At 42.4% G+C, this 24,001-nt stretch overlaps 1 protein-coding gene across 2 annotated transcripts in view; it reads left to right on the forward strand.

Annotated features, from left to right (window-relative positions):
- The window catches only part of NDFIP2 (Nedd4 family interacting protein 2), a 117,141-nt gene that overhangs the window by 52,683 nt on the left and 40,457 nt on the right, over positions 1–24,001 (forward strand). For both annotated transcript variants that reach the window (XM_073664091.1, XM_073664092.1), the window contains 2 exons: positions 11,667–11,754; positions 19,639–19,763. In XM_073664091.1, coding sequence (XP_073520192.1) covers positions 11,667–11,754; positions 19,639–19,763 — 213 coding nt within the window. The remainder of the gene's footprint in view (positions 1–11,666; positions 11,755–19,638; positions 19,764–24,001) is intronic.

Genomic DNA, 24,001 nt, shown 5'->3' on the forward strand with positions numbered 1-24,001 from the left:
CAGTTGTGCTAGGAAAAAAACCTGGAAGGGACAAAAAGCACAATAGGGTCTTATCTGGATAGAAGTTTTAGAAGAGAATGTGCACCAGCGTGCTCACCTGATCGGGGTGTGTGCACACAACCACTAAAAGAGATTTGGGCTGCTGCAGACCCATGAGGTATAAATCAAAAGGCACTGGAAATAAGTGGGTTAAACTGGATTTACCGTGGTTTTGTCCTGATGAAGAAGTTTGAAATTTCGAAACGCCTTGACCAATAAACCGCAGAAATTGATTCCTGTCTATCGATCATCCTTCGATGACAGTGCAGTTTAACCCATTTGTTTCCAGATTTTTTTGATATTCCTCTCTGAGAGATGGTCATGTACCACATCCAGCATCTCCCCCACCACCCCACCGTAGTGACACCTAGAGCCCCTCCATTACCATCATGTACCTTTCCCTTATAGGCACTATACTTGCATATAAGGTTTCTCAACTAAGGTTAAGTGCACACGTAACGTTTTTGATGCTTTTTCGCTGCGTTTTTTTCTGCGCGGAAACTCATCAAAAACACTTGGTAATCGGTCTGCCAGCTTTTGCAATGGCAATCCTGATGTGCTGTGCACATGAAGCGGAAATTTCCGCTCAGGATTGCCATTGTGGGAAAAAACGCAGCATGTCCTTTCTATGCAGCGGTTCTGCAGGGTTTCCTGCCCATTTACTTTAACTGAACCGCAGCAAATTCGCAGTTATAATATGCTGAGGTCACCAGGGCTGATCAGCTGATGAACCCCAGTGACCTCACTCCTGCAGCAGCATGTACACTGATAGGTGTGATTTTACACTCCTGTCAGTGTACATTGCTGTCTTCTACAGCAGTGACATCAGTGATTGCTGGACAATCCAATGGACTACGTCTTAATGTGGACAGGTAAGGGATATAGTTGTTTTTTTTTTTCAGGAGACTAAGGCTTTGGGGACTGAGTTTACAATAAAAAAAAAATGTTAAAACCTTATGTCATTTTATTTCATTAAAATACCTTATTCTGGCCGTGTATTTATTGAAAAACCGGCGACAACTTTTACTACGCGGTTAGCAATGGGGGCGTCTTACAGACGCCTTCGATTACTAACCTGGGCTTCACGTCAGCCGCCAATACAAGGCTGACATGAACCCCAACCCCATTACCCAACTCGCCACCCCTACAGGGCAGTGGGAAGAGCGGAGGCTAAGCGGCAGATTTGCGACTAGCGACTCCACAAGAGAATTTGACATGCTACTGTCCTGAAAGACGTGCCACATGTCAGTGTCCACAGGTGATTCGCAGCCTCAGTCGCATAAATTACATGAATAGAAATGCTAATGAAGATTAGGTGTATGGGATCAGCTGACACCCACCTCTTTTGTTTGGTGATGTCAAGGTGTCAATCAGACCTTTTCATGACCAAACAAAGTAAAGAAACCACACAGACACAGTGTAAACACTTTATTTGAAATACAACCGCCAATTCTTTAATAATTTAAATGAACCAAGATACTCACCCCAGTTCTATAGTAATCCAAGGGCTTAAACAATGTCCCACCAAATAATTTTATTTAGTTCCAAAAATCATTCTTTGATGCTCAAAAAATGCTTACAAAAAACGCATGTAAAAATGCGTCAAAAACGCATGTAATTCTGCGTGCGTTTTTTTCTGCCAGGGAGAGGCAAAAAAGGCTCAGGAGATTTCTGCATCGTGTGCACATAGCCTTTGGCAATTATTACATAAGAATATACAAATTGCATCATTACTACTTGTAAATGGACATTTAAGTAATTGTACATGTCCTCTGGGTAAGGCCTGACCGAACGGCCATGAAACTGCCCAATTCACAGGGAAAATTAACCACTGCGCTTTGGTGATTGTTTGCTGACTACTAGTGATTGTTTAATTAGCGATCTCCAAACCGGAGAGGTTAATTACTGCTGCAGTTTGCGACTGCGACCTGGCCTCATGAAATCTGGCTGTAGTACTTTAAAGCAGGGGTGTGGAATCTGTTTTTTTGTGAAGGACCATTTGGATATTTAAACCATCATTTGGGGGCTGTACAAAATTATCAACTTGAAAATGATCCAGCTATGTTTTTTCAAACATTTAAAGGGGTTGTCCAGTACTTTTTTAAGTTGCCCAATGTATTCAGCATGTGGGCATAAGTATCTCTGTAAATACCTTGTGTTGCAGATAATGCATGTGGACGAGGTTATTCCCCTGCGTCACACCCGGCATCCTCCGCGCGCTCTCCCTCTCCCCATTCATTGGGAAAGCGTGCGGTGGATGGTGGGTGTGACGCAGGGGAATAACCCAGCAGCCACTGCGGGGACCCCAGCGCTGAGTCACGCCTCACTTGTCGTGACGTCAGCGTGGGGTCACTTGATGCCTGTGAGCGGCCACCGATAGCGCCGCTCACAGGCATTATCAGCAACACAAGGTATTTACAAATCTACTTATGCCCACATGCTGAATACATTGAGCAATTTAATAAAAGTACTGGACAACTTCTTTAATTAACTCGCTCCTAATGTGATGGCTGGAGCTGTTTCTCTTTGGTGCGATGTTAGGTGGTATTGATTATGCTGCTACTCTCAACTGCTTTTCCAGGTTTGCGTCGGTCTGGAGCGAAGTTGACTCTTTGCGATGAATTTTGAGAAGAACTCGCTGCAGTAAGTTCTGAACACAGATGTAGGTTACACTGCAGGTCTCCTCATAGTGGGAAATTCATCATTGTTCACATTACATTTATAGAACTCAAATAGTTTTAGGTCTGCTGTATATACCACATAGACACTGAGACAGCTATATACATCCCATTGGAGGCACTGGGGCATCTGTACATCACAGGGGAGGCTGGGGCACCTATAGTGCGCGGGGGAGGCTAGCACTGGCTAGCGCCAGAACGTATTCTGGCAAGACGCAGCCACCGTCCCGAGCACTGTGATTCCCAGGAGTCTGCACGGGGGCTGCAGATAAGGACATAGTGGGCCGTAAATAGCCTGTGGGCCGGAGGTTCCTCACCCCTATACTAAAGGTACATGAAGCCATAGAGCAGATGTGTGTAAATTGGTAGGCTGCAGAGAAGCTCTTAAAGGGACAGGCCTGTACAAAGGCGGTTTTCCTCTTCTGTAAATATTCAGGGAGGGATCCTTTCTTTGTGGGTGTAGACTTATGTCAGCAACTTAGTGGCCGATTGTGCTAAGTAGTCTTCCAGAAAAGTAAATGTCCACAACACACTCCAAAAAAAACTGCAGTTGTCGCAAAGAAAAATCTGATTTGTGTGGTAGGTAATGAAAAATAAAAAATAATAGTGCTCACTGGGTTTTGTAAAAAAATGGGAAGTCTCTTTATTCCTCCATCCACACAAATTACACAAGTAACGTTTCAACCTTTATAAGAGTTTTAGAAAGACATTTATATAGGACAAAACATTGCTTGGGTATTGTAAGTGGATGGAGGAATAAAAGGATTTTGTTTTTCTGTGCCACTCCTTAAGCACTGTCACTTTTTTATTCTTTATTGTGCTATGTGGCCCGTCACCATTACCAGGATTGAGCTGTCAGTGAGACAGCTTGATCTTTACAAGGTGACAGAACTGAAAAGGTTGGTTCCATGTCCTAAAAGCCCGGCTCAATATGAGTGCAAAATTCCCAAGTGTTGGCAAAGTTTTTTTGGATGGATGTTGATGAATGTCCCAGTGTATCCCAGTATACTATGACTTCATGTGACATAGATGAGTTCAGTCATGGTAACCAGTTCAGTTATAACGTCTCGGGAAGAATTAGAGGAATACATTGTTTTTTGTAGCTTTTAAGTCTTATTCCCATCTTCGCAGATGAATATTGTTGGATAGTGCTTGTGAAAACAGAAGCTCTTCTGATTTACTGTTATTAAAATTTGCAGACCATAACTTGAGACCATAACACTTTTTTTTTTTTCTGTTTACGGCTCATTGCCTAGGAGACCGACCACCACTGCTGTCTAGCTTATAAGCACTAGGATTAGGAGATAAACGTGGGCTCCAGTGAACCCAATCAGCTTCAAAAAGTCCTTACAAGCTCAATAACAAAGAGTTTGCAAGCACTACACATTTTCAGCTGTTTAGCAGTGGTGGTCTGTCTCCAAGGAAACGAGCTGTAAACGAAAGAAAAGTTAATTATTTCAAGAATGTGTGATCATTTTAATAAACGGTAAATTACAAAGTTAGTATTATTTATCTCCGACAATACCCAATTTATGAGGATGGGAGCAATCCTTTCATTCTTGAATAAACTATAGTAACAATATTTTTCTTCTAAAGGAAATGTTATTTCAGTCCATGTGCACAGCAGAGCGCACATGGACGGCACACTGAGCGCTGTGCTAGTACACGTGAGCGCTCTTCCACACGGACCGCAGCATGTTTTGTAGATGAGACCGTGCTTGTTATATTTCTGCTGAATGGCACTTAGCCACTGGGCCCATCTGGGAGGCAGACGAGCGCATGGAGCTGGACACATCTGGAATTTGCCCATGAATTGTTATGTTCATCTTAATGTCGTCTAATTGTTGAAGAAAGAAAATCTCTTCCCAGTTAGTTTGCATCATTCCACCAGGTCACTACAAAAAAGACAAAAGGGTCAAGTTTTTCTCTGCTTAGAAAGTCTTTAAAGACTTGGGTATGGAAGTGTTAACCCACCTGGCAATCCCCTATCTACCCAGGGACAAGGAACGCTTGCTCTGCCATCTTTCACTTGCAGCAGCATCTGGAAACTTCAGTATGTGCAGAGTCAATGTATTCCAACCCCATGTCCGAAATACACGGCAAGTGCTCCAGTTTAGAATAAGACAAATACAATAAGCCCTTTGAATTCGGCATAACCCCCTGTGATCCGAAGGGAAATTATTCACACTAATGACACATTGTGTAAGCCGCCAGCTCTGCCCAAATCCCTCATTTCCCACACAGACGCACCTTTCATTTTATTAAAGTAATGAATTTGATCGTGTGACCCTTCTCCAGCTATTCTGCCCAGATCATTTCATATTGGGAAAATTGCAGTAGGTTAATCATTCATCATTTCTGCTCATACCTAAGTAGAAAAGTGCACCGAAGCTTCCGGTGATTATGCTCGCGGGCTGCTTCTCGCGGCAGAGGCGTTTTGTCATATTTAGACACATAGCCGTGCTCTACGCCTGTTGCTGAACCATTCAACTCACCTGTAGCTGCTAATTTGCTGCAAGCATTTGCTAAAGTAAAAATACCCGTCATCAGGAACCTTTCACGTTGCCATTATTATTGTTGTTGGGTATTTTAAAGTTCACCTGCTCTTTCCTCCCCGCGAGAAGCTTCTTACCCAGTCGTACTGAAGTAACATTAGTGCGGAGTCTATTTTTACCAGTGACCTGTAGCGGAGCCGAATAATGACTTGAAGCAAAAGCAGAAAGTACTTTGATGCCTACAAGGCTCTCAAAATTGTGTTCTGCTCGAGTCTACGTTCTCCTGTGCCGCATACATTTCCCATTACGTTATTAGATCTGCCTGCTAAAAATTTAAATTTATGTGCACATTTAATTCAGTGACAGTGATTATTAAATAATATATGATTTTGGGGGAAAACATTAGCATTTAATGCCATATATAGGCTTTATCGCCCAATTAAAAGAACTTTACACAGGAGAGACGTGGATTGTGTACAAAAATCTTACCAGATCTAACAGTTATGTTTAGCGCCTCTGCTTCTGTAGCAACAACATATTCCACCATGCTTTACAGAAATTCCCTATCACGATATCTTTAGATACCTGGAGGAAACCCACGCAAACACGGGGAGAACGTTCAAACTCCTTGCAGATGTTGTCCTTAATGGGATTTGAACCCAGGACCCCAGCGTTTCAAGACAACAGTGGCGCTGGACCTGAATAAGAGGATAAAGCATGTTGGATAGTGTGAATTGGGAGACTCCTATTTGATGGCCGGCCGCACTGAAATCAACGGGTTCAGCCAATGTTAATCGATAGTGTATGGTCAATTTTATGGCTCATGAACCCAGCAGGCTCTAGAAGGAAAAAAGAACCTCTTAAGAAATCTATTCCATACCACGGTGTAAAAGAGGCTTATGACAGCCCCATCATGGCTTCTAGCCAAACCTGAGCAAGAATACGTCATGTGCATAAACGTACATGCAGGGGGTGTCACATTGTTAGTCTTCTCTGACAAAACCATGCCAATATATCCATTTTTTGTTCCTTTTAGCTTTGCAGTATCTATGTTTTTTAACGTTTATGTTGGTAACTGCAACAAAAAATGTATATTTTCCTATTGTCTGAATTTGGAATTCTTTAAAACTGCATTTTTTCACATGATACCAGAAGGCCCCTATCCCCGTACAACCTATCCTTTGTGTTCAGTTATACACTGTGTGGACACCTACAGCAACTATTACTCTTCTATGAGCTTGTCTATGGAGATCGCATGGCTGTGTGCTTGATGGTATGCAACGGTTACGGCTGAAACACCCAATCTTAATAATTCGGAGGTGGGTCCTCGTACTTTTATGTATCCACATAGCATATATATCAGAGGGCATTCTTTCTGGTGACCCTCCGCTTGGTGTAAAAATGCATTTTGAGGCAAATAGATTTATTTTACTGCTTATTGTTGCTACTAATATATTGGATTAGTGGCGCCATTTACTACGACCACCGGATAATGGTGTTATTTGTACAGCCGTGTATAATTAATATGTAGTCTGCTTTTAAATGATCTTAATTGGGTGGACAAGAAGTGAGTAGATCAACCCCTTAACTGTTACTGTGGAGTTGGCTTATTACATTAACCTTGATGCTAATAGCCGCATTATGAGCATTGATAGGATGATTACGGGCTCGTTAGTAATAGGACATGTAGAGAATAGTGTCCGCCCTGCATTTATCTGCACATCATGTTCCTGTATCACCATCTCTATTACATGGCTGCTATGATGCAGATAACCGGCTCTGTGAAAAGATCAATGTAATAACTTCTACGAGGCCGTCAGGTTTACCCTGTATGAGGCTCAGCCATCATTGTCCCAAGCTGGTCTGTGCATGATGATTATAAGCCAGTAGTGCGGCTCGGGCTACACGACCACAAAAACATTCTGTGCAACTTCTCTGCGACTTGCTGACTCGTAATTATTCTACAGCTGTGATTTTACTGTAAAAAAAATTTGCCAAATTGTAGATAAGCCGCATGTGTCTTGCATTGAAGTCTATGGCAAGTAAGTTACTTGTGAGCAGTAACCGAAAATCCAGCATTTCTGGAACCATTAGTGACTGTTTCGCAGGTCACAGTACGACGAGATAGGGAATCATTAGCTGCCATATCACAATGCGATTTCAGCGTCACCATGTAGTCCGAGCCTAATCCTAACAAGCTGATATCGCCACAAGATAGACCTGAGCACACCCTCACATTCCTATTAAAGGGAATGTGTCATCAGAGAATAGCACATTATTTACAGGGAACCTGTCATGTGAAAAATTATTAACCTGCAGATATGGGGTAAGTCTGCAAGATAATAGCGTTCTGAAGCTGCCTGGCACCCACACTGAAAGCTTGGGTCCCGAGAGGAAATGAAGTTTACTCCTCTGGGAGCCTCGGTGCTAGGACATGGTCTCAACCGCAGTTTACTATGCACTGAGCGGTGACTGTAGCTGCCGCAGCCGTACCTATATGACTGAAAGCCCAAGGCTGCCGGGAGGAAACCAACTTTATTCCTCTGGGAGCCTCAGTGCCAGGACGTGGTCTTAGCCGCAGTTCACTATATGCACTGAGCGGTGACTGTAGCCGCCCCGGCCATGCCTATATGACCTAGGCTGTCCTATGCGTCATCCACACAGTGTCCTCCATCGTAGTCCTGCTCAAGTATAATTCTCTCGCCAAGGGCAGAGCAAAGTACTGTAGTGCGCATGCGCGGGGCAACGCCAAAGATCGCCGGCACATGCGCACTTCAATACTTTGCTCTGCCCTTGGCAAGGCAGAGAGAAGTGCGCCTGCACAGAAGCACGATGGAAGACACTGTGGATGATGTATGACGTGTCATCCACATGAAGCAGAGAAGAAGGATGGCGATCATAAGAGAGGAGGTGCCCATCGGACCGGACCGCCTTGTAAGTGAGTGTAATAAAAGCTTTTTTTTTTTTTGCAGGGCGAATTGGGGCATGTATAAAGCATTGTACAGCAGAATGCTGTAGCAGAGGGCTTACAGGTGCTGGCCCTACTTTATATGGGGAAAGCCTAGGGATCAGTTCCCTTTAAACCCCATATAGACCTTAAACTGTCGGCGAAATGATAAATCAGATGATTGTCCGGCCAGCAGCTATAGCTATCCTATGTATGGAGGAGTCAGAAAAGCTAGCTGCCGAGCACTTCTGTGCTTTCTACAAGGCTTTGGTCACACAACCGGTTTCCTCTTATGTGAGAAGTGAGAAAATCAGTCTGATTATGCTGATCAGGTTGAGGGAAAAAAAGTTTCTCTATATTGTCAGTCTGTGAAATCGGACTGCACTCAGATGTCATCCCAGTGCGATACGATTTTTTTGTCCATGGACCCATAGAGTTGAATGGGTGAGTGCCATTGGATCTCAGAGGTAAATTGTACATGCTGCAATTTTTTTTTCCCCTCAGACCGACTCTGTCTCATTAAAAGAGAGCCACTGCCGATATGTCTGGTGACTGCGTATCTCAAGGAGAATAAAAGAAGCTTTAACTCCCCCAAAAATGAATTGTCTGGGGCCCCAATACACAGCCGACTGTCAACTGAACCCATCTATCTGAGGTTTCGGCCAACATTTGTCTGTGTATGGGGGTGCTTATGTCTAGTATAATGTTCAATAAATCAAGACTAAAGTAAAAAAAAAAAAAACGCCCTGATTGTGCAATCCTGCAATCATCTGCGGCAGGACGCGTGCTTTTCTTACCACGGTTCAGTTCACACTTCCATTTCTGCTGCAGTTTTCCCAATCTCACATTTTGGGGCTACACTACATGAATTAACATTATCTGGGGATGGGGTATCTTTCTGCCATAACTTTACCGGCTTACGTATATGTTACCTTTTATAGTTTGTTACTACAATCATGTTTTTTTATGAAACTTTGGGGTATGTGCACACTTTTTTTTTGTTTTTTTTTGAGGCCATTAAAAACTACTTTTATAGTGGAAACCGTTTTTGGGAAACTCTCCTTCATTTTGGGAGAATTATTTTCCAGAAGCATTGTTTTGCTGCGCACGTTTTTTGTTTTTCTGTTCCCGCCAAGCATACTTTACAACTTCAAGCGGGAACAAAAAACACTGAAAACATTCAGCACGTGAACAGCAAACTGTTTTTAAACCAACTTTTCAGGCATTTTTGGAGCTGAACTGCTCCAAAAGAAAAACATATTGTGCACATGCCCTTAAGGCCACGGCTCCACTATCAGTATTTGGTCAGTATTCGGTCAGTATTTTTTCTCGGAAGTGGGAGCCAAAACCAGACGAGGAACAATCAGAGAAAAGGTATAATAGAAACAAGTCACCAATTCTGCATTTATCACCCACTCCTGAGGAAAAAATACTGACCAAATACTGCTAATGGGGCCGTGGCCTAAAAGTCAAAGCAGGAATACATCATAAATGGATTATACCTGTAAAGAAGAGCCTGAGACTTCTCTTCCATCCACTTCTGGCTTTTGCCTTCAAAAACTGCCTGAAAAACCTGAACGCTTGAATGCTACCTTATAGCGAGTCACCTGGTTGGCCCATTTGGGTTATATGACCCCCTTAGTCAATGTGCACACGTTGAGTATTTGTAAGCCAAAACCAGGTGAGGAACAATCAGAGGAAAAAGTATAATATAGACACGTCACCACTTCTGTATATATCACCCACTCCTGATTCTGGCTTACAAATACTGAGGTAAAAATCTGACCAAATACTCAATGTGTGCACGTGGCCTTACAGCTCCTTCATTTGTAGGTGCAGATTTGATGACTAATCTTCCATTCTAGGTGGTGACCGGCGGGTCTTGTAGTGGGAGCGTTCATGTACTGGCACATGGTGACCTTCCATATCGTCAGTCAGTCAGCAGCCCAGCGACGAGGCTGATGCTGCACTCTGTCATGCCTCTGCTGAAAGGCTTTTTTTGTCCTTCTTTTTTTTTTATAAAGGTGGTTTATAGGAGTTTTAGAAGGTAAATTTCTACATAACCATTAACGTTTGCTTTATGCTAATGATTTTGTATAATCTACTTTTTAGTCCTTCAGCTGCTGGGAAAATAATCCAGTGAATTTCCACAGACTTCTCTTTGTTAGGCTGGAAGACTGACTGACCTAAATGAGGCAGAAGTTTGGCTCAAATTGTGTGAAAAACTGACAGACATGCCTTGCACCCTATTTATTATGCCTTTTAGACACATTTGCACGTGGTTTACAAGGGGGCATTGCTTCAAAAAATAACCCCGCGCTCCAACATTGTACCGCAATGTTACCATTGGTCATTGATAAGTGGTGTAAAGTTGGACAAAAGCAGCTAAATATGCACCAAGGTCCTCATCCAGCAGGAGTCACTGATAAAGTCACCACATTTTAAGATGTCTAATGTAACATTGCCTAAAAATGAGACCAGATAATAAATCTGCCCCATTGTGTGGTGAGGAAAGTTTTTTAAAAAAAAGAAAGAAAAAAATTGTGAAATATTTGTGTAATAATCATTATAGCTATGTTTCCGATTGTCAGTATCTGTGTGGTTTTGCTAAGCCTATGTTAAATTGCCTTTTTTTTTCCTCACAAATTTCCTAATCATGGTAGGGATCTAAGGGATAATGTTTCTCCTTGTGGAGAGTGGCAAGCCAAGCCTGGCATGTCAGAGTGAGGAGACTTATTATCTATGCATGCTTCTCTGGGAAAATAAATATGCAAATTGCCTTGTCCGAGAGGAAGAGGAACAGAACTCTAGCGCCACCTTTGGGAAGCAACAATCCTAAAAGTCTATATCAACTCTTTAACAAATGTTGCAATATGACTTGGGATAAAAGCCAAACCAGAAAATCAATTTACAGACACTGTGTTTCGGGGTTTTGTCCCTCATCAGTGCACAGCATGAGATCTGATTTGGCTAAGTGAGAGGCTCTGGACCGGAGTCTAAGGGGTAACATTTCTCCTTGTGGAGAGTGCTAAGCCTGGCATGTCAGAGTGAGACAACTTATAAGCCATGCATGCTTCTTTGGGAAATTTATATCTGCAAATTGTCTCTTCAGAGAGGAAAAGGTCTGGATCTCCTGTGCCATCTTTTGGAAGATCCTCACTGCTTCCAAAAGGTGGCGCTAGAGTTGCAGTCTTCTTCCTCTCTGAGGAGACCATTTGCATATCTAATCATGGTAGAAAACTGACAAAAAAAATTACATGTGATTGTGCCCAATGACTACTTTTACACTTGTTGGGGGTAGTAAATATTGAACCGCATCGTCACACTCCCTTTCCTTGTTGAAATGTTGTTCCTAATGTTTTATATGTATAAATTCTGATTCTTTGCCCTGATCGCATTGCACTACACGGCTCTAGCTGCCCTATAATTACTAATGGATGGTAAAAATGAAGCCTTTGTAAAAATCGACTAAATGTGTCATGTATTCTCTGCCTTTTATTGGGCTAGGAAGAAGAATATCCACCTAGAGATGACTTCAGTGATGCCGACCAGCTGAGAGTCGGAAATGATGGGATCTTCATGCTGGCTTTCTTTAGTAAGTCTGTTCCTTATTTCTTTTCCAAATTAACTTAGTGTACCACCGGGTATATAAGAAGAAATCTGTCTTTTTGTCTGGACAATCGTCTTTCTTAACCATTTGGCCACAGAATTCAGCAGTACGTTCCACATACAACCCCACAGACTTTTGACTCCTCTCGACAAAATATTAAACATGTCATGGAAGAACATACTGTGGATCGTCTCCCTCTATGCCGTAATATGTAAGCTAACAATGAACACCGGTCAAGAGTGTATGTTTTTCTTTTTTCTCCAAAAGTTTGTGTAGAACTTCGAAAAGTTGCAGAACAAATTTACAAAGCAAATACTTCACGTCGGTGAGAGTGATAATGGATTTTGTAAGTCCACGAGACAAGGTGTTCACGGCTCCAATTCAGGCAAATTCTGCACAGACTAATTCAAAACAAATGCCTAGGAAAAAGGAAGACGTGACCCAGGACATAAGGGTCACGTCTTCATTTTTGGATACCTCAAAAGTGTAATTTTATTGGGTAAACATAGTTTTACAAGCTTCAGATATTAAAAGCACAAGGTGCCTCACAGACAGGGAAACAAAACGAGTCTTTATTTAATAAAAAGAAAAAGTATGGGTGATAGATAATGTAGTATATCTGGGAAAGTATAGTTTAAAAGATAAAAAATCAAAACTAAGAGAAAAACTGTGCTTCATCCATGTGCTTAATGCTATTGGCTCAACAATAGTGCCTCATACAATACAATCCCACACATGATTAATAATAATTATTGCTGGGAAAAGTAATACCTTATTATATTCTAGCTTCTACATTCGTAAAGCAGGCCCGGTGTCCCTGCACCCTGACACGCGTTTTGCCCTGCTTGTTCCCATTGTACCGCAGATATTTAGTGTCCCTGTCTGTGAGGCAACTTGTCCTTTTTAGTTATGTATTTATTTTACTGACTTATATAGCACCAATAATTCCACAGTGCTTTACATAAATCATCACCTCTGTCCCAATGGGAGCTCACAATCTAGATTCCCCATTAGTATGTCTTTGGAGTGTGGAAATTGTAGAACCCGGAGGAAACTCTCGCAAACACGGGAAGAACATACAAACTCCTTGCAGATGTTGTTCTTGGTGGGATTTGAACCCAGGCCCCCAGCGCTGCAGTGCTAACCACTGAGCCACCATGCTTTTAATATTTTAATCCTGTAATAGAATTTTTATTCAATAAAATTACATTTCTGAGGGTTCCGTTCACTTTCATCTTGAAAGGACATTTTTTTTTGTTGCTTTAATAAATTCTGCAGAGACTCTGCATTGTAGAACACACATCTGTTGCAACATTTTGGAGAACCCCCTTTCTTTAGTGCATAACTCACTGTATTATCTCATCATAGTGCAAAATTTCTATGTGATAACCACCACCAATTCTAAAAACGGGTAATAAAATCACGAACAAATGTCAATCTATTCATTTCTAATAATCTCATAGTTATGCTCTACAACCATACACTGTAATTAGTAACCTAATAGTTATGTATCAAAATTCCAAATGCTAGGTATATTACCTGCTCTACCCAGTACTATACCTGTGCGGAAAATCTCATATGGACTCTTAGACTTAGCGGTACAGAAAACCACATGGTCTGATCAGCTACCTACGGAAAAAGACTAAAATGACAGCTTTCGTTCATAACGCTCGACCTTCATTGTATTCAAAGTATAGATCCAGTATACTTCCCTCTGTTATAATCTAGTATTTAGCCAAACAGGGTCACAATTGTTTACTTCTGGTATCAGCCAATTAAGATCTCATACCCTATGTTTTTATTCAAAGACGTGTCTGATGTCCATTGTCTTTCCTGACTTTTTATTAGATGTTTCCCTCCTTTTATCCTCTTTACTCTGTTCTTGTATTTTCTCCTTATATATAACACCGGCTGTCTCTTTACTGTTTTTTACAAGTAACTGTGACAGTAGGCATGATTATCGGGGGATATCTTTTATAGTCACCTTCAGGGGTGTACATAGAAATCATGTGGCCCCACAATGACCCTAACACAGTGTGATGTTACCGGCACAGCCCTTTATACAGTGTAATGGCCCTTACACCCCTCCACATTGTAAAAGGGCCTGTACACAGTATAATGGACCCCATATAGGCCTCTAGACTGTATAATGGCCCACACATAGCCCTGCAAACTGTGTAATGGCCCCCACCTAGCACTATACTTAGTATAATGGCCCCCACATAGCCCTGCTAACTGTATATTGGCCCCCACATAGCCCTGCAAATTGTATAATGACCCCCCACATAGCTCTCCAAATAGTATTATGACCTCCGCATAGACCTGCAAACTGTATAATGGCCCCCACATGGACCTGCATACTGTATAATGCCCCCCACATGGACCTGCATACTGTATAATCCCCCCCCCACATAGACCTGCATACCGTATAATGTCCCACACATAGACCTGCAAAGTGTTTTATGGCCTCCACACAGCTCTCCATACAATATAATGGCCCCATTTGATTTAAAATAAAAATCACTTCTCCTTGTTCCTGTGCTGCTCTTGCCTCTGCAGTGTGTGTTCTGAAGCTCTGCACTGCTCTGCAGAGCGGGCATGATTTAGTGATGTCATCGCGCCTCCTATGCGGAGACACCAGTGCTCAGACACTTAGGGAGAATGATAGAGGAGGGAGCTGACAGATCCCTCTTCCATCATTGCTTTTAACTACATCGACATCCAGGATACTGATACAGTTGAAAGTGTGATTCCAGGCGGGGAGAGGGCCCACCCCAGCTTATTGACCCCTTAGCGGCCATGTCGCTATTAGCGGTACGCCACGGCCATCTTTAATCCAGAATGCATGTAATCGGATAATGCATCCCGCTTTACCTTTCCTATTACACAATATAGAAAGCTTGAAGTTGTATGCTAGTAAGATTAGAAACTCTTCATATACTATAAATTCTGGCTCAAAACCTGGAATTTCTCCCCATTTCTTCATTTTCTTTGATTGTCGCTTGTATACAGATTTTGTTTCATGGTTTTTTAGGGTACAATAAAAATGTGACTTGAAATTCCAAGCTGTATTCTATATAATGGTCGGTAATCTCCCTCTAGTGGCACGCTTGTGCACTACAACACTTCATAAATCCACTCAGTGATCTCTCTTAAAGCTTGATATACACTGTCCAATTACCGTGATCGAGTGTCGGTTAAAATAATTTTTAAGCAGGCTTGTGTAACTAGGACATGTGCTGCCGAGAACAATGGAAGTCTATACACACAGAATAATCAATTACTGATCGTGCACATAGGATATGTGGTCTGCTTGTCTGTACAGGTAACGCAGACAAGTAGATGTTCGGTTGTCGTTTACAGCTAGGGTTACACGCCACATACAGCATGTCACACAACACTTAAATTTCAGCAACGTATTATTACATTCAACGTGACAATTTCCAATTATGTCAGAGCTTACGTTTTCATTGATACTATTTTGGTGTGAATACAACATTTTTAACTATTTTTATTACATTTTTTTAAGTGTAGTGACTGAAAGACTGCTGATCTTGCACTTCAACTCTCTTTCCGGATTTTTAAATTATGGTTTAAAATAAATGTTTTCCTTTTATAAATCAGACTTTTACACACTTGGTGATACCAAATGATTGGGTTTGTATGTATGTGTGTGTGTGTGTATCTCTATCTCTATCTCTAATCACAGACCAAAAGTTTGGACACACTTTCTCATTTAAAGATTTTTCTGTATTTTCATGACTTTGAAAATTGTACATTCACACTGAAGGCATCAAAACTATGAATTAACACATGTGGCATTATATACTTAACAAAAAAGTGTGAAACAACTGAAAATATGTCTGATATTCTAGGTTCTTCAAAGTAGCCACCTTTTGCTTTGATGACTGCTTTGCACACTCTTGGCATTCTCTTGATGAGCTTCAAGAGGTAGTCACCGGAAATGGTTTTCACTTCACAGGTGTGCCCTGTCAGGTTTAATAAGTGGGATTTCTTGCCTTATAAATGGGGTTGGGACCATCAGTTGTGTTGTGCAGAAGTCTGGTGGATACACAGCTGATAGTCCTACTGAATAGACTGTTAGAATTTGTATTATGGCAAGAAAAAAGCAGCTAAGTAAAGAAAAACGAGTGGCCATCATTACTTTAAGAAATGAAGGTCAGTCAGTGCGATAAATTGGGCAAACTTTGAAAGTGTCCCCAAGTGCAGTAGCAAAAACCATCAAGCACTACAAAGAAACTGGCTCACATGAGGACTGCCCCAGGAAAGGAAGACCAAGAGTCACCTCTGCTTCTGAGGATAAGTTTATCCGAGTCACCAGCCTCAGAAATCACAGGCTAACAGCAGCTCAGATTAGAGACCAGGTCAATGCCACACAGTTCTAACAGCAGACACCTCTCTTCAACAACTGTTAAGAGGAGACTTTGTGCAGCAGGCCTTCATGGTAAAATAGCTGCTAGGAAACCACTGCTAAGGACAGGCAACAAGCAGAAGAGACTTGTTTGGGCTAAAGAACACAAGGAATGGACATTAGACCAGTGGAAATCTATGCGTTGGTCTGATGAGTCCAAATTTGAGATCTTTGGTTCCAACCACCATGTCTTTGTGCGACGCAGAAAAGGTGAACGGATGGACTCTACATGCCTGGTTCCCACCGTGAAGCATGGAGGAGGAGGTGTGATGGTGTGGGGGTGCTTTTCTGGTGACACTGTTGGGGATTTATTCAAAATTGAAGGCATACTGAACCAGCATGGCTACCACAGCATCTTGCAGCGGCATGCTATTCCATCCGGCTTGCGTTTAGTTGGACCATCATTTATTTTTCAACAGGACAATGACCCCAAACACACCTCCAGGCTGTGTAAGGGCTGTTTGACCAAGAAGGCGAGTGATGGGGTGCTACGCCAGATGACCTGGCCTCCAAACTCACCAGACCTGAACCCAATCGAGATGGTTTGGGGTGAGCTGGACCGCACAGTGAAGGCAAAAGGGCCAACAAGTGCTAAGCATCTCTGGGAACTCCTTCAAGATTGTTGGAAGACCATTTCCGGTGACTACCTCTTGAAGCTCATCAAGAGAATGCCAAGAGTGTGCAAAGCAGTCATCAAAGTAAAAGGTGGCTACTTTGCAGAACCTAGAATATAAGACATATTCAGTCGTTTCACACTTTTTTGTTAAGTATATAATTCCACATGTGTTAATTCATAGTTTTGATGCCTTCAGTGTGAATGCACAAAAATCTTTAAATGAGAAGGTGTGTCCAAACCTTTGGTCTGTACTTTGTGTGTGTGTGTGTGTGTGTGTGTGTGTGTGTGTGTGTGTGTGTGTGTGTGTGTGTGTATATATATAATTTTTTTTTTAATCCTCCGTCAGGGGCAATATGTTTCATAACGAGTTTAGGGGCATTGCGCCTGTCAGATCAGTTGCCCCTGACGGAGGGTTAATACATCTTTTTAAAATCTTTTTTTTTTTTAAGTCTTGAACTTGCCATTGTTTGATTGCTTGTGCTGTATACTGTAATACTACATCCATTACCCACACTGCCTACCGCTCTCAACAAAGTATTGCACTGTACTTATAATGAAAATGGCATTCTCTGACGGTCGGCTTCACTGGAGAACCAAAATGGCAATTGTGAGCTCCACCGTTGGTACTATCACGACGCAGTGGGCTGATGGGAGTCTGTCTACGCATGCACTGCAGATCTTGCTTTTTAAATGTGTCCGTCAGAGATTGACAGTGGCAGTTAAATAGCTGGACATGTGTGGGTGCTGCTCTTACAGGCAGATGCCTGTTGTATAACACAGCGGCATCTAGCTGGTATGGTGCGGGCACAGTTTCTGCGCCCACTCCATACACCCGCTGTGACAACATGGTGTAAATGTCCGATGTGGATGTCATCAGGTCAAACAGCAGATGGATCGTACAAACTAAATGAGCTCATACATTAGAAAGTTTTATCTGAAAGTCTTGAAAATGGCCATTTTTGTAAGGGTAGCAGTAATTGGATGGAGATGGCTCCCTGTCCTGCTCTGTAGCATTGACACTTGCACGCATCAGAAATCCGGCATCTGTACAGTATGGTGACACCTGTCTCACTACATCCATGGACAGGTTTCCTCTGTAAGTCAGCGTGTCATGGCAGAATGAATTTTTGGACATGACTGGAGTATTATCGAATTGTACGGATGTGGTATATTGGCAGAGAAGCTTCTGGGGTGTATGTGAGATACATATTAAATACCTGGAGGAAAAGACTATGGGCCGGTCAGTGGGGGCAATGCACACCGCTCTCATGTACAAGCAGGACTGTTCTTTCCACAGACATTTCTGGCCTATATCAGCCGTTCCAGAATATATCCCATTGTCTATCATGGTCCTTTTTGTTATACCGTTTGTCCCTCCATTTACATGTTTCCACTTTGGACTCCCCATTCTATAATAATCTATGTCCCTCAGCTGCTATCGTAGGCACTTTGGCTGTGGTGGTCCCTCTTGTTCTGCTGTTTTTAACTTCCGGAAGAAATACTCTTTGTATCAGTTCTAAATAGGCCCCTCGTTGGGGAGTCTCCCCTATTCAGCTTGTAAAAAATAACAGGAGCCTTAATTAAAGGGTTCGACTGTGCTCCTCTACTACATGTGGAAAACCTACTGATATACTTTTATTTCCAAATGTCCAGATAATGGCCTTAGTCCTGGCAATTCTACTGCCAACACTGTACCTGATGCCCGAGAGGGCTTCCTATGTTGGCACTTGTCCAGGACCTAAGCCAGCACCCTCATGATAGAGAAGGGGATTGGCTTGGCTACTAAAGAGTCCATCAGCCTTCACACACCTCTGTAACTATGCGTCGATACATGAAACGCGCTCCCGTGTGGAGGACAGGGCTGACGGTGAGGCTGCTGGTACCCAGCCTACTCTCCGCACATCTATGGGCAGCAGGACATTGTTATAGAAACTGATAAATAACCTTTTAGGGACAGGAGAGGTTCCATAATGGGATGTCAGCTGCTCATTTACTGCCTTAACTAGTCCCCTAAGAGCTAATTGCATGTAAATGGAGACTGGCATCTTTCTTTCCTTAAGCCGTTTCCAGAAAGTCTATGTATGAAATCACTGCAGAACTATCATCTAAAGGAAAATCAAGTGGTCTGATTGCTGTGTAGGAGCCCTGAAGTGCTACTCAGATGAAAGGAACAATGAGGCGAGTGGGGAGCGGAGCGCTCACTTATGTAACGCATGGACGGAGCTGCAGCAGATGCATTAACACATCACTTACACTGGAGAGTGGCTGGAGACATTCTCTCGCAGGCTGCCCATCTTTCTCTCCAATTGACCTGCCTGAGAATAATGTTTTAGAAGGTCGGAAGAGGTGACCATCCATCCTGTTACTGCCTCACACCCCCTCTTTATTATAGGTTTTCACGTCATTGCATCAGCCGCGTCAAACACAAGCGATCAGCTATAGAATAGAAGTAAAGGAGGGGTTCGCTGTGAGTTCCAATTCTTTAAGGAGTATTTCACCTACTGATCTTAACATAGATGAACTGATGACTGGCCCCATCATGGCGCTGTACATCGGAGCGCTGTATCGTCTGTTCTGGTAAATAATGGATGGCCCAAGCGCACATTCATTTCCATAATTCCAGTCCTTGGAGCATTACCACGGGGAAGTAACGCTGCACACACAGTGTCACCCCACACAAAGGGTTAATTGATAGCACTCCCAGCACTGAGTGTGGTAGATATATTCTCAATAGCTTTGTAAAAATAACTGCAGGAATCATCTAATCTGTATCTTCATATCGATCACCTTCTCACTAATATTAATATATATTTTTTTCTAGTGGCATTCATTTTCAACTGGATTGGGTTCTGTCTATCCTTTTGTATAACCAACACAATTGCCGGGCGCTATGGTGCAATCTGCGGGTTTGGATTATCTCTCATCAAATGGATTTTAATTGTGCGGGTAAGTGACTTTCTGCATGTCTGACGATATGGAGAGCAACAATGAATTAGTAATTTAACATTTTCATATTGAAATGTTGTTGCTATGAAATTAATCTTTCATTATTGAGAAAGTCTGTTCTAGAACCCCAGATGACCTGGCTAATTTCTGATTGCACTGCAAAGATTTTCAGTAATTAGAAAAGCGGTAATAAAATGCTGTTTATAAAGCTGCAGCAATACTTCTGATTGACCACTGTGTGGCACTGTTGTTCCAAGTATAAGCCGCAACCTTTTTTTTTTAATTTTTTTTTTTTTTTTTTATTATAAATGTTCTGGAAACATCTGCACTTAGGCACAAAGCGCCAGGGGGTTTACCAGGGATGCAGCTCCTATGAACTCTCCAGACAGAATTTAACACTATAATATGCTTTACATTTTTCATTTTGAAACCTATTGATCTGATGTATTTTTGTTTCTGACATACAATGCTCAAATGTAATTGCCGGAGTATTTCTGTTGGTTACATGGAAGCGGGGACAGTTCACTGTCACATTTCTCTTATTTTATACATGACTCCTAGTATATTGTGTCAGTGGAGTGTGTAGATGTTAGAGTATCAGTTATAGCAATGTGTGTGGCACTTACATGCAAAAATCATCATGCAAACAAAAAAAAAAATGATATTTAAGATTTATAAATGTGATATCCTAGCTAGAGTGCCTTGTGAAAGTATTTGGCCCCCTTGAATTTTTCTACCTTTTGCCACATTTCTGGCTTCAAACATAAAGATATAAAATTCTAATTTTTTTGGGAAGAATCAACAACAAGTGGGACACAATCATGAAGTGGAATGAAATTTATTGGATATTTTAAACTTTTTAAAAAAATTAAAAACTTAAAAGTGGGTGTGCAATATTATTCGGCCCCCTTGAGTTAATACTTTGTAGCGCCACCTTTTGCTGCAATTACAGCTGCAAGTCGCTTGGAGTATGTATCTATCAGTTTTGAACATCAAGAGGCTGAAATTCTTTCCCATTCTTCCTTACATAACAGCTCGAGCTCATTGAGGTTGGATGGAGGGCGTTTGTGAACAGCAGTTTTCAGCTCTTTCTAAGATTCTCGATTGGATTCAGGTCTGGACTTTGACTTGGCCATTCTAACACCTGGATACGTTTATTTTTGAACCATTCCATTGTAGATTTTGCTTTATGTTTGGGATCATTGTCTTGTTGGAAGATAAATCTCCGTCCCAGTCTCAGGTCTTTTGCAGACTCCAACAGGTTTTCTTCCAGAATGGTCCTGTATTTGGCTCCATCCATCTTCCCATCAATTTTAACCATCTTCCCTGTCCCTGCTGAAGAAAAGCAGGCCCAAACCATGATCCTGCCACCACCATGTTTGACAGTGGGGATGGTGTTTTGAGGGTGGCCAAAAAGTTCGATTTTGGTTTCATCTGACCAGAGCACCTTATTCCACATGTTTGGTGTGTCTCCCAGGTGGCTTATGGCAAACTTCAAACGAGACTTTTTATGGATATCTTTGAGAAATGGCTTTCTTCTATCCACTCTTCCATAAAGGCCAGATTTGTGCAGTGTACGACTGATTGTTGTCCTATGGATAGACTCTTCCACCTCAGCTGTAGATCTCTGCAGTTCATCCAGCGTGACTATGGGCCTTTTGGCTGCATCTCTGATTAGTCTTCTCCTTGTTCGAGATGAAAGTTTAGAGGGACGGCCGGGTCTTGGTAGATTTGAAGTGGTCTGATACTCCTTCCATTTCAATATGATTGCTTGCACAGTGCTCCTTGAGATGTTTAAAACTTGGGAAATATTTTTGTATCCAAATCCGGCTTTAAACTTCGCCACAACAGTATCTCGGACCTGCCTGGTGTGTTCCTTGGTCTTCTTGATGCTCTCTGCACTTGAAACAGAACCCTGAGACTATCACAGAGCAGGTGCATTTATACGGAGACTTGATTACACACAGGTGGATTCTATTTATCATTACCAGTCATTTAGGACAACATTGGATCATTCAGAGATCCTCACTGAACTTCTGGAGTGAGTTTGCTGCACTGAAAGTAAAGGGGCCGCACGCCCCACTTTTCAGTTTTCAGTTTTTTTAAATTTTTTAAAAAAGTTTAAAATATCCAATAAATTTCATTCCACTTCATGATTGTGTCCCACTTGTTGTTGATTCTTCCCCCAAAAATTAGAATTTTATATCTTTATGTTTGAAGCCAGAGATGTGGCAAAAGGTAGAAAAGTTCAAGGGGGCCAAATACTTTCACAAGGTACTGTATGTGATATGGTCGGTTACTGTGCAATGAAGATAGGTCTAGTGGTAAGTTGGTCTACCTGGAAGAAATTTCTACCATTGTATAAAGGAGAACCCCACAAGGCTGGTGATGGTATTAGGCTGGGGCTACACAGCGACATTAGTCGTATGACTGCAATTCTCGAATAAATCGCACGACAAAAAATAAAGAACACTTTTGCAATTTTGCGGTAAACCCCCCCCAAAAAAACAGCCAAATCATATGCTAATAACATGCATCCAGTGACACACAACCCAACACATTTGGAAACATTTGCGTATTTGCGACCCTACCACAACTGCAACACAATGTGACTTTGAAAGATCCGCACCTCACCTCCCGCCTGATGTCACTATTATGTCAGACGGATCATGTGATATGGATCCTCACTTTGCACCAACGTGACGTTCTGCACCCCTCGGGGACTCGTAAGGTCAGATTGGTACAGTTTCACACACACACACACACACACACACACACACACACACACACACACACACACACACACACACACACACACACACACACACACACTGTCCTCACGGGCTCTGGAAGGTACAGGGAGTTAGAAGAGGTGGCCCACTTAGTCACTGATGTGGCCTACTCAGTCACTGATGTGGCACCACACTCGCTCACACCCCTGACAGGCTGAGGGGCCCCTTTCACTAGTCCCAGTGAAGCAGAACCTTATCAGCCCAGTAGAGCCGCCACCAGTTCCTATTCGATATAAGCCCCGGTCCGTTAGCGGGAATTATATTGGGCCAGAAACCAGCCCCAGTACAATGGGAAATTAACCTGAAAAACGGGCTTGTAGTTTCGTGGATAAAGATAAAAGAGCAGCCCAAGTTTAAATTATATATGTAATCGCCTTAAGGGCACAGTAGACAATACATTATATACACAAGGGTTATACATATATAATGGTCAGATATGCAGATACAATAGTAGTAGGAAAAAAGATAGAAGCAGATGAATCATGTCAATTACTGGTGACGTCTGACCATGTGTGCACTGGGCCTCATGGGGGCCTGGGCTTGCCGTTAGCACGTTACTCGACGTGAGCCCCCCTACTCGAAGTGGCCACATGCATCAGAGAGAGAGAGAGAGCCACATGACCTTACTCCAGCTTATATCTCCTGTGGGTAACTACCCTCATGCCCTCTGGGTTGAACCAGAGTCCCCTCTCCGTGCCCCTGGCAGATAAAAATTGCATAACTTCCCATTGGTTATAACTCCTTAATGGATGATCCTAGGGAGTCGGTTCTGATGTCATCAGACCCAAACGGGCCCCTCCTATGCGTGGAGTCTAAACACAGCTGTACTATCTGTTTCCTACCAGATATTCTACGTATTACCCCACCAGGTGAGGCCAGAACGGATCGGGATACTGGACGGTGTGCGGTCTGGTTTGGGGATCTCTGATATGTATACAATGTATGGCTAGGACGTGCGATAAGTCCATATTCTCCTTATGAAATCATAGCTGACGCAGACCACATGGTATCCACATGCCAAGCCAGCCCTTTGTTCTGAGCTGAGCTAGCTCAAGGTGTGATATATGTCACTCAGTCTTTTGACTCTTGACCCCCCCCCCCTCCCCGCTGCAGCTAGCTGTTCTGTTGTTACAACTGCACACTGAATTATATCTACAATATTCTTCACAGTGACACCATAGGAAATTTTGGAAGCAATGTGATACCGCAGACCCGTCGCCTTGATGCCCTAGTTTTTATGTTTGGAAATGTACAGTCTTGCCATCTAGTGAAGAGTTGCCCAACCTTCAACCCAAAATACTCATCTGTAGAGCCACAAGCCATCAGACTTCCACTGTGATAGGGGAGGTCGCATCTGTACCACAAATATTACTCCATTATAGTCTTCATTGTAGTTTTTTTGGGGTAACGCTCAGCTGTGAACCTGTCTGGTATAATGTACAATGG

Source organism: Phyllobates terribilis, unplaced genomic scaffold (assembly GCF_046119375.1).
Source record: "Phyllobates terribilis strain yellow unplaced genomic scaffold, ASM4611937v1 Scaffold_2__4_contigs__length_985480577, whole genome shotgun sequence".
NCBI classification, from domain to species: domain Eukaryota; kingdom Metazoa; phylum Chordata; class Amphibia; order Anura; family Dendrobatidae; genus Phyllobates; species Phyllobates terribilis.